The sequence below is a fragment of the Monodon monoceros genome, unplaced genomic scaffold (assembly GCF_005190385.1).
Source record: "Monodon monoceros isolate NGI ecotype Baffin Bay Population unplaced genomic scaffold, NGI_Narwhal_1 Super_Scaffold_13, whole genome shotgun sequence".
Taxonomy (NCBI): Eukaryota; Metazoa; Chordata; class Mammalia; order Artiodactyla; family Monodontidae; genus Monodon; species Monodon monoceros.
Genome location: NW_021703769.1, coordinates 61,043,843 through 61,058,140, shown reverse-complemented (window position 1 = coordinate 61,058,140; position 14,298 = coordinate 61,043,843). Strand labels below are relative to the sequence as shown.

At 45.1% G+C, this 14,298-nt stretch overlaps 1 protein-coding gene across 3 annotated transcripts in view; it reads left to right on the top strand.

Annotated features, from left to right (window-relative positions):
* MARF1 (meiosis regulator and mRNA stability factor 1) overlaps window positions 1-14,298 on the top strand; it is a 40,660-nt gene that overhangs the window by 19,636 nt on the left and 6,726 nt on the right. For 2 of the 3 annotated variants that reach the window (XM_029221605.1, XM_029221604.1), the window contains exons 14-23: window positions 915-1,151; window positions 1,277-1,396; window positions 2,101-2,279; window positions 3,570-3,790; window positions 4,544-4,686; window positions 5,248-5,381; window positions 6,485-6,687; window positions 7,376-7,603; window positions 11,013-11,243; window positions 13,520-13,732. In XM_029221605.1, the coding sequence (XP_029077438.1) occupies window positions 915-1,151; window positions 1,277-1,396; window positions 2,101-2,279; window positions 3,570-3,790; window positions 4,544-4,686; window positions 5,248-5,381; window positions 6,485-6,687; window positions 7,376-7,603; window positions 11,013-11,243; window positions 13,520-13,732 (1,909 nt within the window). The remainder of the gene's footprint in view (window positions 1-914; window positions 1,152-1,276; window positions 1,397-2,100; window positions 2,280-3,569; window positions 3,791-4,543; window positions 4,687-5,247; window positions 5,382-6,484; window positions 6,688-7,375; window positions 7,604-11,012; window positions 11,244-13,519; window positions 13,733-14,298) is intronic. The other variant, XM_029221606.1, reaches the window with a different exon arrangement.

Below are 14,298 nucleotides of genomic sequence, written 5' to 3'. Positions count from 1 at the left end.
GGTGAAACAGCAGAGGCAACTCCTGAGAGACCAGCTGTTTCCATTATAGGGAAGACGCGAGAGCTCCAGACTGAGTGAAAGCACAGAGAAGACTGGACATAAGTGGAGTGGGGCAGTGTAGGGGGTGGGGGCTGGGATTTGAGACTGGTGTTGGTCATGGGGTGATCTGAGCGTGTAGGCAGGGCACTGGGAAGAGACCATTGGAGCAGCTAACATTTAATGAGCACTTACTCTGTGCTAAGCTGTCTTCATACATGCCACATTTAATTCTCACGTCAGCCCTGTGAGGTAGGGATTGTCACCCCATTTTACAGATGGGAAAACTGAGGCCTAGATTGGTTATATAACTTGACTAAGGTCACATAGGTTGAGTCAGGATTTGAACTCAAATCTGTCTGTCTTCAGATCCTGTGCCTTTAAGCTCCAAGTATGAAAGACACAAGTCAGGGTGGTGACTGGGGAGTCCAGTCTAGTGTAGGTCAGGGGGCTGAAGCATAGGGTTAGCTGAAAAGGGGTATACCTCTTCTGGGGAGAGGAGCAGAGATGGTGAGAAGTATTACAAAGGGATTTGGAAGTGAAGGGGAGGCCAAGGTGAAATGGGTCATGGCTGATAGTTTTCCATCTCAGAAAATTAGGTGAGGCATTTACAGAGACTGTGTGGGGTCGGAGGCTAGGTACCAAATGATATATATAATCACTGTAATGGGCAATGGGCCAGGGATGACTGGAAGGGAGTGCCAAGCATCACTGGTTTGATGGTGAATAAATTTATAGTAGAATTATCCCAGTTTTACTTTTCAAAGAGACAGAGGAACCATTCTTGCTTATAGAGCTTTATCTAACCAGGTCAGGAATTTCTGTACAAAGAAAAACGTTCTCTTTAAGTCAGCATCTCTCTCTTTCCTTGCTTTTAGGTTTGGACACAGGTTGAATGTGTCAGATTTGTATAAACTAACAGACACAGTCGCAATCCGTGAACAAGGAAATGGCAGACTGGTGTGTCTCTTACCCAGCAGTCAGGCCCGCCAGAGCCCCTTGGGGTCTTCCCAGTCACATGACGGCTCCTCAACAAACTGCAGCCCAATTATATTTGAAGAGTTAGAATATCACGAGCCTGTCTGCAGGCAGCACTGTCCCAATAAGGATTTCAGGTAGATTGCCCGTTTCCCTTGAGAAGTAATCCTTTTGTAACAGGTCGTGGAGCATCTGTTAGAATTACCTTGGGAACGTCTTAGACCACTGAGAAATGTCATCTGTTTTGTTCTCTTTTCGGCAGTGAACATGAATTTGATCCAGACTCTTACAAGATTCCTTTTGTGATTCTCTCGCTGAAGACGTTCGCGCCCCAGGTTCATAGTCTTCTGCAGACACACGAGGGCACCGTGCCTTTATTAAGGTGACCGTGTCAAAGCCATTGTGACACCTTAGTCCTCCTCTTTATAGAAAGTCCGCCACCTGCCTGCACCTCTCCCCAAGCACGCACTGTACCAGGCTTCAGCCTGACGTTTTTAGGTACCACTTGTAGTCGAAGTGTGTCTGAAATGGGATCCATTCACTCGATATTTCAACAAGAAATTGTGTTTGTGCTGAATTTTAGAAACATCAGCATGAATAGGGCAGATTCTTCTCCACAGAGGAAAGATTATTAGAAGTGCTCTGCACAAGTACTGCGAGAGAGTGCACGGTCTCAAATAGTTGTAGATTTCAACGTTTGTAGGAGAAAAGTATTCAGAAGTCCTTTCAGCCACACCATGGGCCACGTAGTAGGCTTAATAGAGGGGCCAACACAGAACCAAGTTGCCTTAAAACCACCGAACTGATACGTTAGAGGAGGTTGAACTTGCAACCCTGTTGCCTTATTTTTAACCCCCTCTGCTAGAAAATTGCCCAGGAATTTTTGAGACCATCAGAATGCATCAAAGAGAGAAATGCCACAGTGATTGCCTCTCTAGGACCTTAATTTAACTTTGAAACCCAGATCATGGGCATCTTAACAGAAATTATTTATTAATGGATGTGTTAAAATAAAGGCAGGTGTCTGTTTGGCAAGTGCTTTGCTTTTCCATTATTTTAATTAACCTGTTTCTCCCCCAACTTCAGTTTTCCAGATTGTTATGCCGCAGAGTTTGGTGAACTAGAAGTAGTGCAGGAAAACCGAGGGGGAGGTGTTCCCTTGGAACACCTCATCACCTGCGTGCCAGGTGTGAACATCGCCACTGCACAGAATGGCATCAAAGTAGTTAAGTGGATTCACAACAAGCCCCCGCCTCCAAACACAGGTAGGTTTCAGGTATTTGGTCCAGGCTGTTGGCTTTTCTCTTAAAGAGCAGCACTGTTTGCCTGTCATAAAACACCGTGGGTGTCTCCTTTGATCTTTTAAAAACTCCAGAGTGCTAAAGGTTTGGCAGAGCTAGACTTTTGGAAAGTACCAGCATAAATTATTAAAAAATTTAAAATCCAAATTCCACAGTTACAAGTCTCTCTAGTTATCTAATTTTGTAAAGCTTTTTTGGCTTGCCCTTTAAAAATAGTTTTAGCTATTTGAAGGAAATATCTCTGAGTATTTACTTTGGAAATTTATTTTGATCAACATTTATGACTTTGATCAATGTGAAAATAGATTTAACTCTAAATGTAAGGGACTGGGATATTTGAACCGAGATTTGGATGAGTTTCTGAGCTCTGGCACCCCCTGAGTTGCAGGTGTCTAATCCTGCTACCTGTGCACAGCACTGTGAATTGTTGCCTTCATATCTACTCTCCCTTCTCTTTGGCCCCCAACACTTCCTCCTTTTCTCCTCATCCTCTTCTCCTCCCACCTCCCCCTGCCCTGTAGGAAGAAAGGTAAGGATAACAAGCGAGCTCTGTTTGTACCGAAGCTTCTTCCTACCTTTCCCCTCAGGCCTACACCCTCCCCATCCTGTCTTGTTATGCTGCTCTCTCCTTTCTCCTGTGTCATTAGCCCACTATCCCCTTATAAAGGTTTCCATCGGATTATTTACACTTGTATAAATAAAATAACTAAAACTTCTTAGATGATCATTCAAGATAATTGCAAAAACCTGTTTCTTAGTTTTATCTCATGCTAGTTTTACATCACTGCTTTCCATAGTTTCCTAGACAACATTTGCAGCCCCTCTCTGGGTTAATTAGGCCCTTCTGGGCTACCTGCGTGATGACCATTTATAACTTTGTTTCTGTGGGAAAGTATGTTAGTGACCAAGTTACAAATTGATCTTTGACATACAACCAGTTTATAAGCTGGAAACTACCTGTGTATCTGCACTTCCCTTTTAAGTTCACACTATGGTGAACCATGCTTTGCTTTGGCAACTTGACTTTGAGAAGTAGTGGGGAAGCATTTGCCAGCCTGTAAAGAAGTTGGGCTAGCCTGTTGGTTATAAAGGACCTGGGTTTAGCAGCTGAGAAGTAAAGCGACTGTTTGGTCTTGTGTGCTCGGTCATTATTGAGTTCACGCAAGGGAATGCAAGGTTAGTTACTTTTCTTTCATCGGCTGCAGTCATGCTTTATCTCTTGTGCCTGTTCCTTTTTTTTCCCCCCATATTTAGATCCTTGGCTTCTTCGTTCTAAAAGTCCTGTGGGTAACCCCCAGCTGATCCAGTTCAGTAGAGAAGTGATCGATTTACTGAAGAGCCAGCCATCCTGTGTCATACCGATTAGTAATTTCATCCCATCTTACCACCATCATTTTGCAAAGCAATGCCGGGTATCAGACTATGGATATTCCAAGCTGATCGAATTGTTAGAAGCAGTGCCTCATGTGTTGCAGGTAAGGAGTGCCAAGAGCTTATTTGTTTAACAGTGGAAATGTTCCTCCGTGGCTTTGGCTATCTCCACCAAAGAAACAGGGTAGCTGGTAACTTAATCCCTAAGAAGTCAGCTCAGAGCAAACATCCTGTAAAAACTTCCTTTATACACATGTTTTATACACGATGTGGCTTCTCAGTTTTTCAGAAAGCTGTGAGTTTCCAAAGGAACTCCTAAGTGCACCGAGGAGTACTTTCCTTCTCATCTCTATAGACTGCCCTCCTTCCTCCTAGCAGAGTCCTCTCCAGAATTGTTCCCTATTACACAGGAGCTGCTGTAACGTGGGCTTACCTTTCTTACGAAGGAGTTCAAGACCAGTTACTGGGCTGGAGCCCGACAGTGCTTCCTAAGGAGTCTTTGCCTGTTAACTTAAGGTGTTATAATAGCTTCCCACTTGTAAAAATGGCCTGCAAAACTTGAGCTGTCTTTTAAAGACAAAATTAGTTGCCCAGGCTGATAACATACTTTTTATTTCTGTATTCATGACTATTTAGGAAAGAGTGTGCAAGGAAAAAAGGGTCCCAGGCACGTGAGCAGTTATTCATTCTGACACCTACATTTTGTTGGTCTGTGTGTTTCAAAATGCAGATATCATACATAAAAGGATTTGTTCTCTGAGAGTGGTAACAGAGAGAGAGAGAGAGCACCATCAAAAAGAAAGTCAGAATCTGCCAGGGTCTCATGAGTATAAATAACCAAAGTGTTTGGTTTGCAGATTCTTGGAATGGGCTCCAAACGCTTGCTGACCCTTACCCACAGGGCCCAGGTGAAGCGCTTTACTCAGGATTTACTAAAACTTCTCAAATCCCAAGCCAGCAAACAAGTCATTGTGAGAGAATTCACGCAGGCTTATCATTGGTGAGTTGATGAGAAGGGAAAAAAATGAAAGCAAATTTTATTTTATTTTATTTTTAGTTTCTGCTTTATGACAAAGTGAATTAGCTATACATATACATATATCCCCATATCTCCTCCTTATTTTGTCTCCCTCCCTATCCCACCCCTCTAGGTGGTCACACAGCACTGAGCTGATCTCCCTGTGCTATGCGGCTGCTTCCCACTAGCTATCTGTTTTACATTTGGTAGAGTATATATGTCCATGCCACTCTCTCACTTTGTCCCAGCTTACCCTTCCCCCTCCCCATATCCTCAAGTCCATTCTCTAGTAGGTCTGCGTCTTTTTTCCCATCTTGCCCCTAGGTTCTTCATGACCATTATTATTTTTTTTTGGACTCCATATATATGTGTTAGCATATGGTATTTGTTTTAAAAATGAAAGCAAATATTTTAAAACACTTGTTCTCCCAAATTTAAAATAATCATCTAACTTCTCCATTTAGCATTCTTTTGGAAAACTTATAAATTATTTTGGCAAATGCTACTTCTCATTCTTCATCCATTTCCATGGTTAAAACCTAGGTGTTTCTCAAAGGACTGGGATGTCACCGAATATGGTGTTTGTGAGTTGATTGATATCGTATCAGAGATTCCAGACACAACCATCTGCTTGTCCCAACAAGATAATGAAATGGTGATTTGTATCCCCAAAAGAGGTATGTGACTTAAATTTGCTGAAAGAAAGTTGTCTGTCTCAGTGGTCATTTTAACATGGAATCATACAAGGGATGCACTTTCCCACTCCTTCTCTGTGATTCCTGAAGATTCCATGGAAAGTGCAGTGTGAAAACTGCTCTGCCAGGCAGTGGATCCTAGCGTCCTCAGAGTGGGGAAGCCACTTGTCAAGAAGAAAACCAGGCTATTTTTTCAGAATTCACTCTAAGGGGAAAAAAGGGCATAACGAGCACTTTCTGAAAATGTCTCCTTCAGCCTGTCTCTGGCTGTTTATGCTGTAATTATCCGCTTGAGTCAGTTACCGTGGCTGTCGCTTGTCTCTTCTTTTTAACTCTGAGATGACACACTTGAGAAGGAAAGAAGACTCAAATGGATGTTTCATCTTCCACGTTTTAGTAGTTCCAGTTGAGGTCTGGGGTGGGAACTAGGACAGAAAAATTAAATCTACACACAGTCGTGTTCTGCCGCTCTTATCAGTCAGTGGGTCTTAAACTGTGCTGTTGCAGAACACTGATGTCCATGAAATCATAGTATTCCAAAGCTAAAATGACTAATGCCAGTCTTTTCATAATTCTAATTTAAAATTTAATAGAAACAGAAATCTAAACTCTTCTCTCCTTTGTTTTTGTTAAACTTTTGGTGCCTGATACTCTTTGCTGCTAGCAATTTTAACTGAAGATCAGATGAATAAACAAAGCATGTTAATATTCAGAAGTGTGGTTTAGTAAAATAATTTCTAGATTACTTTTTAAAGTACAGAGACATGTATGTGTGTCATGTTCATATATGTGGAGTGGGTGTGGGGAGGTGGAGGGGCTAGAGAAATTATTTCTAGTTTGTAAGCTGAAATTATATAGGTGTGTATTTGTGCGTATGTGTATCATGACTTCCTGGTGTTCTGCCCTTGATTGAATTTGAAAACCATCTGGAAAGAGAAGAGTGTGTTGGTTTAAGGTTGTGTGTGTTTGGAAGGCAGAGATGGTATTTCTTGTAACCAGTGCATAGGACTGACTACACTAATAATGTTAAGGACAAATGGGTAGAAGAAGATTGTGGTTCATGGTTTTTTTTTGTTTTTTTAAAGAACGTACCCAGGATGAAATAGAAAGGACAAAACAGTTCTCCAAGGATGTTGTAGATTTGCTGCGACACCAACCCCATTTCCGGATGCCCTTTAATAAATTTATCCCCTCTTACCATCACCACTTTGGCCGGCAGTGCAAACTCGCATACTATGGGTTTACCAAACTACTCGAACTTTTTGAAGCCATACCTGATATTTTACAAGTAAGTGAAGAAATTCTAATTATATCTTTCAGAAAAATGTAAGGGGGAATTAAAAAAATTTTTTTTCAGATCTGTTTGCCTGGGCAGTAGGGAGTTATGAAATAGGATGAAAATTTGAAATACTTTAGTCAGAGAAGCTGTGTTGTTGGCTTCTTAGTATTTTTAGGTAAATGTGGTTTTTCCTTCAATAAAGAAATCATTCTTCAGGTTAGTTTTAGGTAATCTGTTGAGAAAAGGATTACATAGCTTGTTTCATAAACTGAATCTTCTCTCATGAGCCCCGTACTTTTCAGATCTCTTCTGTTGGAGGTGGGCGTGAGTGCACGAGGTGATGCAAATGCTTGGCTGTTAAGTGATCGCTAAGTTAAACCAGATTTCTGTTGTTGATTTTTATTACTCTTACCATCTTTGACCCCTGCAGTGCTTAAAAATTGTGTGTGTGTGTGTGTGTGTGTGTGTAAAATACCTACCTGCCCATTTTTAAGCGCACAGTTCAGCAGTGTTAAATATGTTCATACTGCTGGGCAGCTAATTTCCAGAACTTCCTAATCTTGCAAAACTGAAATCTGACATCCATTAAAGAAAACTGAAGTGCTTCTTAGTTCCTAATTGTATGCATTTTATGCCATTTAATCCCGTGAACAGTCATAACTGGTTCTCCCTTTCCTCCTCCTGTGTGTTTTCCAAGGTATTGGAATGTGGAGAAGAAAAAATCCTTACTTTGACAGAGGTCGAACGGTTCAAAGCTCTAGCTGCCCAGTTTGTTAAACTCCTTCGGTCCCAAAAAGATAACTGTCTTATGATGACAGATCTGCTTACAGAATATGCCAAGACTTTTGGTTACACATTTCGTCTCCAAGACTACGATGTCAGTTCAGTTTCGGCTCTAACACAGAAACTCTGCCATGTTGTAAAGGTAACATTTTTTTTTTTTCACGTAGTAAGACTTGCAGTGGCATAATCCTCATTGGGATGTTTGCGTGTGATTTAGCATTTCTGTATTTACACCTTGCACTGCTTACTGTTGTTTCACAACTTGTGTTTTTAATACGTTTTTGGGTAATAGGAGATGACTTGGGTTTGGCAGTTTAGACTTTTGGTCTTGCTTTTGTGTGTCTTTTAGTGGCCTCGCCAAAATAATGTCTCTGTGAACATTTGCGAAGTCGCCAGTTTATCCCAGGGTGTTTATTCTTGCATGTCTCAGTCTCAGTCCTGCTGACCTGAAGTTGGATCCTTGTACACAGATCTTTGTCTCTGAAGTTTTGGGGAGACTGAAATCACAGCTCTCCTTTCCGGATTCGGACTCACTTATGGAGTAGGTTTAGGAGCAGGCTGGGGCTCAGAGTTGCCTTGGTTGCTGGAGAGGCCGGACTGGAGAGGGTGACTGCCTCTTCTTCCCCAGCCTGTGCTGAACTGACCCTCGCAGTCCTGGGAACAGTGTGCAGGCTGCGTCCACCACAGGACCAAGAAAACTCACTACAAGGAGGAAGAAGTGGAAGGAAAATGTACGAAGTGGTGGCAGCACCAGTCACAGGTCTGGAAGGAGTCTGTTTCTATGCTGGGCAGTTAGAAGAGGAGGACCCTTCGTGGGAGGCAGGGATGCAGAGACCGGAGAGCAGGAAGAACACTAGGAGTGGGGAACATCCAAGGCCAAGGACGAGGAGCGGCCGGCAGCACCAGGTGCTACTGAGAGGGCAGGTGAGACAGGACTTAGTGACCGCGGGGCCAAGCTGAGTGCAGGTACGTGGTGCTGCTGGCTGGAGCAGGATCGGCGCCAGTGATATGGGACCGCAGCCGCACTGAGTGGGCTGAGAAACGAGGAGGCGGCGGGGGCGAGACATTGGCAGCAGGTGACCAGACAGCTGTTCGGTTTGTTTGCTTGTGAAGGAGAAGAGCAGGAGACTGCGGGTCTGAGCCAGCGAGTGCTCGCTGGCTGTTCTTTCCAGTCGGGGAGCCTGGGCGTGTCTGAGAGCCGCCAAGAAGGCTCTCTTTGAGAGAGATTGATACACAAAGGCCAGAAAGGGTGGTGGGGTGAGGGTCCTGAGGGAGCCAGAGGCGTGGGAATTGGCATTCAGTGGAAGGAGGGACAGCTCTGACGTTAGTATTTTGACAAAAGGGAAGCGGGTAGGGTGGAGGCGGATGTAGGAGAGTTTGATGTGTGTCACCAGGAAAAGAGGGAATTACCTTCCCAGAGCTCTTCCTCTGTCAAGTACAAGGTGAGAGCAACTGCTTAGAGAGAGGGAGAGAGAGACGGGATTCCAGACTGAAGAGCTGAGAAGGTCTGAATTGTCAGTGGTGAGCGGGAGAGGGGCCTGATCAGGGAGGCCGTAGGGGTGCTGGGAGCGTGGAGCTCCCCGGGGCTGAGTGCACGTAGGTTTCCTGTGGAGACAGTGGAGATGTGGCTGCTTGGGTACAGACTCAGGGAAAGCAGAGCGTTGGGTTCAAGGTGGGATTTTGCCAGATGGGTGCAATGAAAAGACATAGGGACAAAGGAGTGTAGATAAGAGTATTGACAGGAATGTTCATGAATTAATGGCCTATCAGTGCCAAGATGGATAAAAGAGAAAAGTGAAGAAAAGAGAGGGCTCATGAATCGGGAGGAAGTAGGAGTCCATGCTGGCAAAGTTGAAGAAACGTAAGAATTGAGCGTTCGGATCGCCTTCTTGTCTCCAACTCTGGCATCTGCTTCAGGCAGGACGTGTGGGAGGTTCGAATGAGTGATTCTGGAAGTGGGCCGTGACAAGGTCCCCAGTGTGGCCTGGGGTGGGGTCTGGAGTGGAACTGAGTAGAAGAGAATGTCATTGGAGATGAGAACTTAGAGGAGCTGAAGGCCCTGGTGTGGGACAGGCCCCCTGGATGTTCGTTTGCTCAGGGTGATGGCAGTTGGAGGGCTTCGGTGGATCGGAAGACTAAGCCATGACCGCCAACTGTGATGAATAAGGGCCGATGACCGGGATGTTCGGATGTGAGCATTAAAGTGGGAAAAGATGGGAGCGGCTCCAGCTTGCTAACCTGGTTGCACATTGCGATCTCCCGGGGAGCTTCTGGGAAATACTGAGGCCTCTGAGATTCTTATAGAATGAGGCCAGGTGTGCTCTGAGCCTAAGAGCACAGATAAGCTCGCGAGGTGATTCTAATGTGTAGCCTGGGTCGAGAATCAAGAGATGTATCTAAGTAGCATCAAGCAGGTTTTTATTTTTTCTTCTTAATAATAGTCTGGGCATCTAAGAAGATGACTCGGACTCCCCGGGCTTGTATCTGTTGATTGATTAAACCCCAGGTCTGCTGAGGAAATCCGTAGTGTGAATCTTCACAGATCCGTAACCACGATGAGTGGAGTCAGGGTTGACCCACCAGCCTCCTGCCCTGGCTCTGGGTGGGCGTCGGCTCCAAAGACAAACTGGTACTGGGCTGGCTCCTCAAATGCCACCCACCCTCTCTGCCTCCAGGGGTCCAAAGTCCCTGAGCTTGACCCGTGGTCCTGGCTGGAAATCAGATAAAGGGGAAAACAGCCGTGATAGTGAGCAGTGGTTCACCTGCCGAGGCCTGAGCAGCCTGTGTCCTGAAGCTCTGCCTGTTTTCACTCCCATGATGGCTCACTTCACAGACATGGCCCCCCTCCCACCCGCACCATGCCCAAGGCCTGCAGGTCTCAGCCACCAAATGTTTGTTTCTTCACATGCTTCACATGCTCTTTGGTCCCCAAATGATAAGCTGTGTCTCTTTCACAAGGTTTCCCTCCCAATGCACTTAATCAGTTAAACCCTTTATCTCCTTGAGAATCTGAAAAAAATCGAGAAGTAGACATATAGTCAGACATGAAAATACCAGCTTTTTTTCAAGTGCTTATGGGCTATAAGAATGCGGCTTGCCCTTGTGTCTAGAGAAGGCCTTGTGTCTAGCCCCTGGGACACACACGTGGGGCAAGTCGACTGCAGAGCAGCTCTGTGGAGGGTTGCCTGCAATCTAACCACCTCCTGCTTTCGGAGAACACCAACCCTTAATTCACAAGGCTTGGGCCAATGGATGTCTGCTGGCCGGTCTTATCTCCTTCTCTTGGGAGAGCGGTGGTGTTGATGGAAGTTTCTGGTTATGGACCAGCAGGGAGGGAGGGAGAGAATGACTTCTGCTGCAGTTGGTCTGAAGTGTTGATCTGGGGTCCCAAAGAAGCTACAGCAAACCCACTCACTTTACTTCAGTTTAAGAGAAAAACTTAGAGATTTTCCTCTTTTGGTCTCGTTTGCCAAAGTGAAACTAGATGAACCAGGTATGACCCAGGCTGTCTCTCTTGAGTTCTGAAAAGTTTGCATTCTTGTTCTTCCCAGGTTGCTGATATGGAATCTGGCAAACAGATTCAGCTGATCAACCGCAAGTCTCTGCGTGCTCTCACTGCCCAACTGCTGGTATTGCTGATGTCTTGGGAGGGAACTGCCCATCTTTCTGTTGATGAGCTCAAGAGACACTATGAAACCACCCACAGTACTCCTCTCAACCCCTGTGAATATGGGTTCATGACTTTGACCGAACTTCTGAAGAGTCTGCCTTACTTAGTTGAGGTATGAATGGTAATGGTTCTGGAACCACCATAATGAAAACTGTTGTATTGGGTATTTATAGATCACCAAATGGTCTAGATTAAACTGATTGGTCATTTTATAGACAGACAGAGGCGTTGGCAGGTGCAGGCACCCTGCCCAAACAAGTGACAAGCCAGGATGAAAGCCCTGGCCTCCAGATTCTTAGACTGGGGTGCCTTTTTCCTGTACCAGGCTAGACTCTGCTGCTGTTACCTCTTTCTGAAGGAGATCGCTTATGTGGTGGTCTGTCAGTCAGATGCAGGGCAGAAAGGAAGGTTGACTGGCTGGTCACCAGGTGGCCTTTCAAGAATCACAGTTCGGGGGGACTTTCCTGGTAGTGCAGTGGTTAAGAATCCGCCTGCCAATGCAGGGGACATGGGTTTGATCCCTGGTCTGGGAAGATCCCACATGCCGTGGAGCAAATAAGCCCATGCGCCACGACTACCGAGCCTGCACCCTAGAGCCTGCGAGCCACAACTACTGAAGCCCACGCGCCTAGAGCCCATGCTCCGCAACAAGAGAAGCCCGCGCACCACCACGAAGAGTAGCCCTGGCTCGCCGCAACTAGAAAAAGCCCGCGCTCAGCAACGAAGACCCAACGCAGCCGCCATAAATAAATAGATAAATAAATACATCTTAAAAAAAAAAAAAAAAGAATTGCAGTTCGGGAATTCCCTGGCAGTCCAGTGGTTGGGACTCCATGCTTCCACTGCAGGGGGCCCAGGTTCGATCCTTGGTCAGGGAACTAGGATCCCACAAGCCGCGTGGTGCAGTTTTAAAAAAAAAAGGATGATACTTCAAGATTAGAAGAATAGTAAGAGAATACTGTGTGCAATTGTGGGACAACAAATATAAAAACCTAGAGGAAATAGGTAAGATCCTGAGGAAAAAAGTTAAATTGACACCAGATTTTTAAGAAGTTAAAAATTAGACCAATTAACACAAAAAAGACTGAACGTCATTGAAATTTTACCACTGACAAAAGGCACAAGGACCAGATGGTTAAGAACTGGGTTTTAACTCACCTAAAAAATAACTCCAACTTTTTAAAAACCACTTCTAGATCACTTGGAAAAAAAAAAAAAAGATGGGAAGCACACCACTTCTTTTATGAAGCCAAAGTAACTTTAATACCAGTCCCCCAAAAGAAAATGATTCTAAATAGAATATTAACTAAATAAATCCCACAATGTAAGAAAACAGTGATTATACCATTGTTATCATATAACCACGTGACCAATAATTAAATAATTTTAAAACTCCTTGGCCAGACAGTCTCCCCTGAGCCACTTTCTAGACTATACTTTGTCTTTGGGCCCTGCCCTTATCCTTGATGGGCCCACATGGCCCAGTTTTAGAGAGAATCTCCTACCCTTGGTATCTGATCACCCTGGCTTACCTTCTGCAAGAATCCTGTTAGGTCAGTTTAACAAGAATTCCCCCTACCCTGGATGTCCCTCTCCCCAGCCCCCCTTGGCTATAAGTCCTCACTTTTCCTTGTATCTGAAAAGGACACATACACTTATACCCTGTTGCAATAGTCCTGAAGAAAATCTGTTTTTTCCACTTTAACTACTATCCAGCTCTGGTTTTCTTTCACAATATCAAATCGAACATTTTCTAAACTCTGTTAATTATATATTATATGAACACTAGTTCTAGGCAATACTAGTGGATGTTCCTGGACCAAAGGCTTTCCATGGCCAGCTAAGGCTGGGAAAGATCTGTTCTCTAGGAGATCTCAGTGAGGGCATGTTAGACTGAAAGGCTTATGGTAAACAGATTTGCTTACTTGAGGACAAAAGGTTTTTGTGGGGTTTTTTCCCTTTATTGCTTTTGTTGTTGTTGTTTTAAGAATAGTGATGTTGTTGTCCTGCATCACGGTGTTCCTTGGGGAGATGAGGTTTAGTGGCTTCGGTCCCCACTGTCTGGTGCCCCTTTGTCCACTTAGGGGTTTGCCCTCTCTCTTTACTGCCTCCTTTCGTTTGAGATCTCAGTTTACCAGTTTCCTTCCTTTCTGACACACTATTTCGTCAGACCTCTGCTGCCTTACACCTACAAATAGAACTCGAGTTGGCTCAAGGCTATAGCCCTCTCTTGGAGGAGATCCTTGAATCAATCTCTCCTCCTCCCTGGCTTTTTGCACGTTTTCAAGTTGACTTGGCATCTTTTCACTCTCTGAGAGACCCTCACTTCTAGGATGCAGGACCAGTCACTCTGGAAGTTTCTAATGCTGCTGTTTTCTCCTGGACCAGGTTTTTACTAATGATAAGACAGAGGAGTGTGTGAAGCTCACAAGTCTGTATTTGTTTGCCAAGAACGTGCGGTCTTTGCTTCACACTTACCACTACCAGCAGCTTTTCCTTCATGAATTTTCCATGGCCTATACCAAGTATGTCGGAGAAACACTGCAACCCAAGACGTATGGCTACAGTAGTGTTGAGGAGCTCTTGGGAGCGATCCCACAGGTGGGTGTTTTCTCAGTTTCTTGGAGGGTGTCCTCCTGGAGAGCCACAGGCTCACTCTTGGACAGAATAATGAAACTGCAGGCATTCTTAACTGATCCTTTCAAAACATACATACCGTTGGAGAAAAATGAATGATTTTAGCATTTCTCCTTCATTCTGCAAACCTTCATTAAATTCCTAGGTGCGAGGTGGGTGAGTCCCAGACCCTGCCCTCAGAAAGGTATGGGGTAATGGAGAGTCAAGACATCTGAGCAGGTGACAGTCGGTGCGGTCAGTGCAGCCGTCGGTGGGCACTGAGGAGGACAGGTGCGGGGGATCCCAGAGCAGAGTCCTCACGATGTGTAGAAGTTAATCGACCATGTGACAGAGAGGGGAGAGGGCAGACAGTGTAAGCAGATGCAGAGCAGCGAGAAGTAGTGTGGAGCTCCCGAGCCGGAGCCTCTCAGCGAGCTAAGAGCTCAGTTATGGAGGCCAAGACTGTGGAGAGAGGGGAGGAGCCTCGGGGCTGCTGTCCGTGGTAGAGTTGAGAGAACCAGGAGGAGAGGAGGAGCCTGCCACTGCGGAGG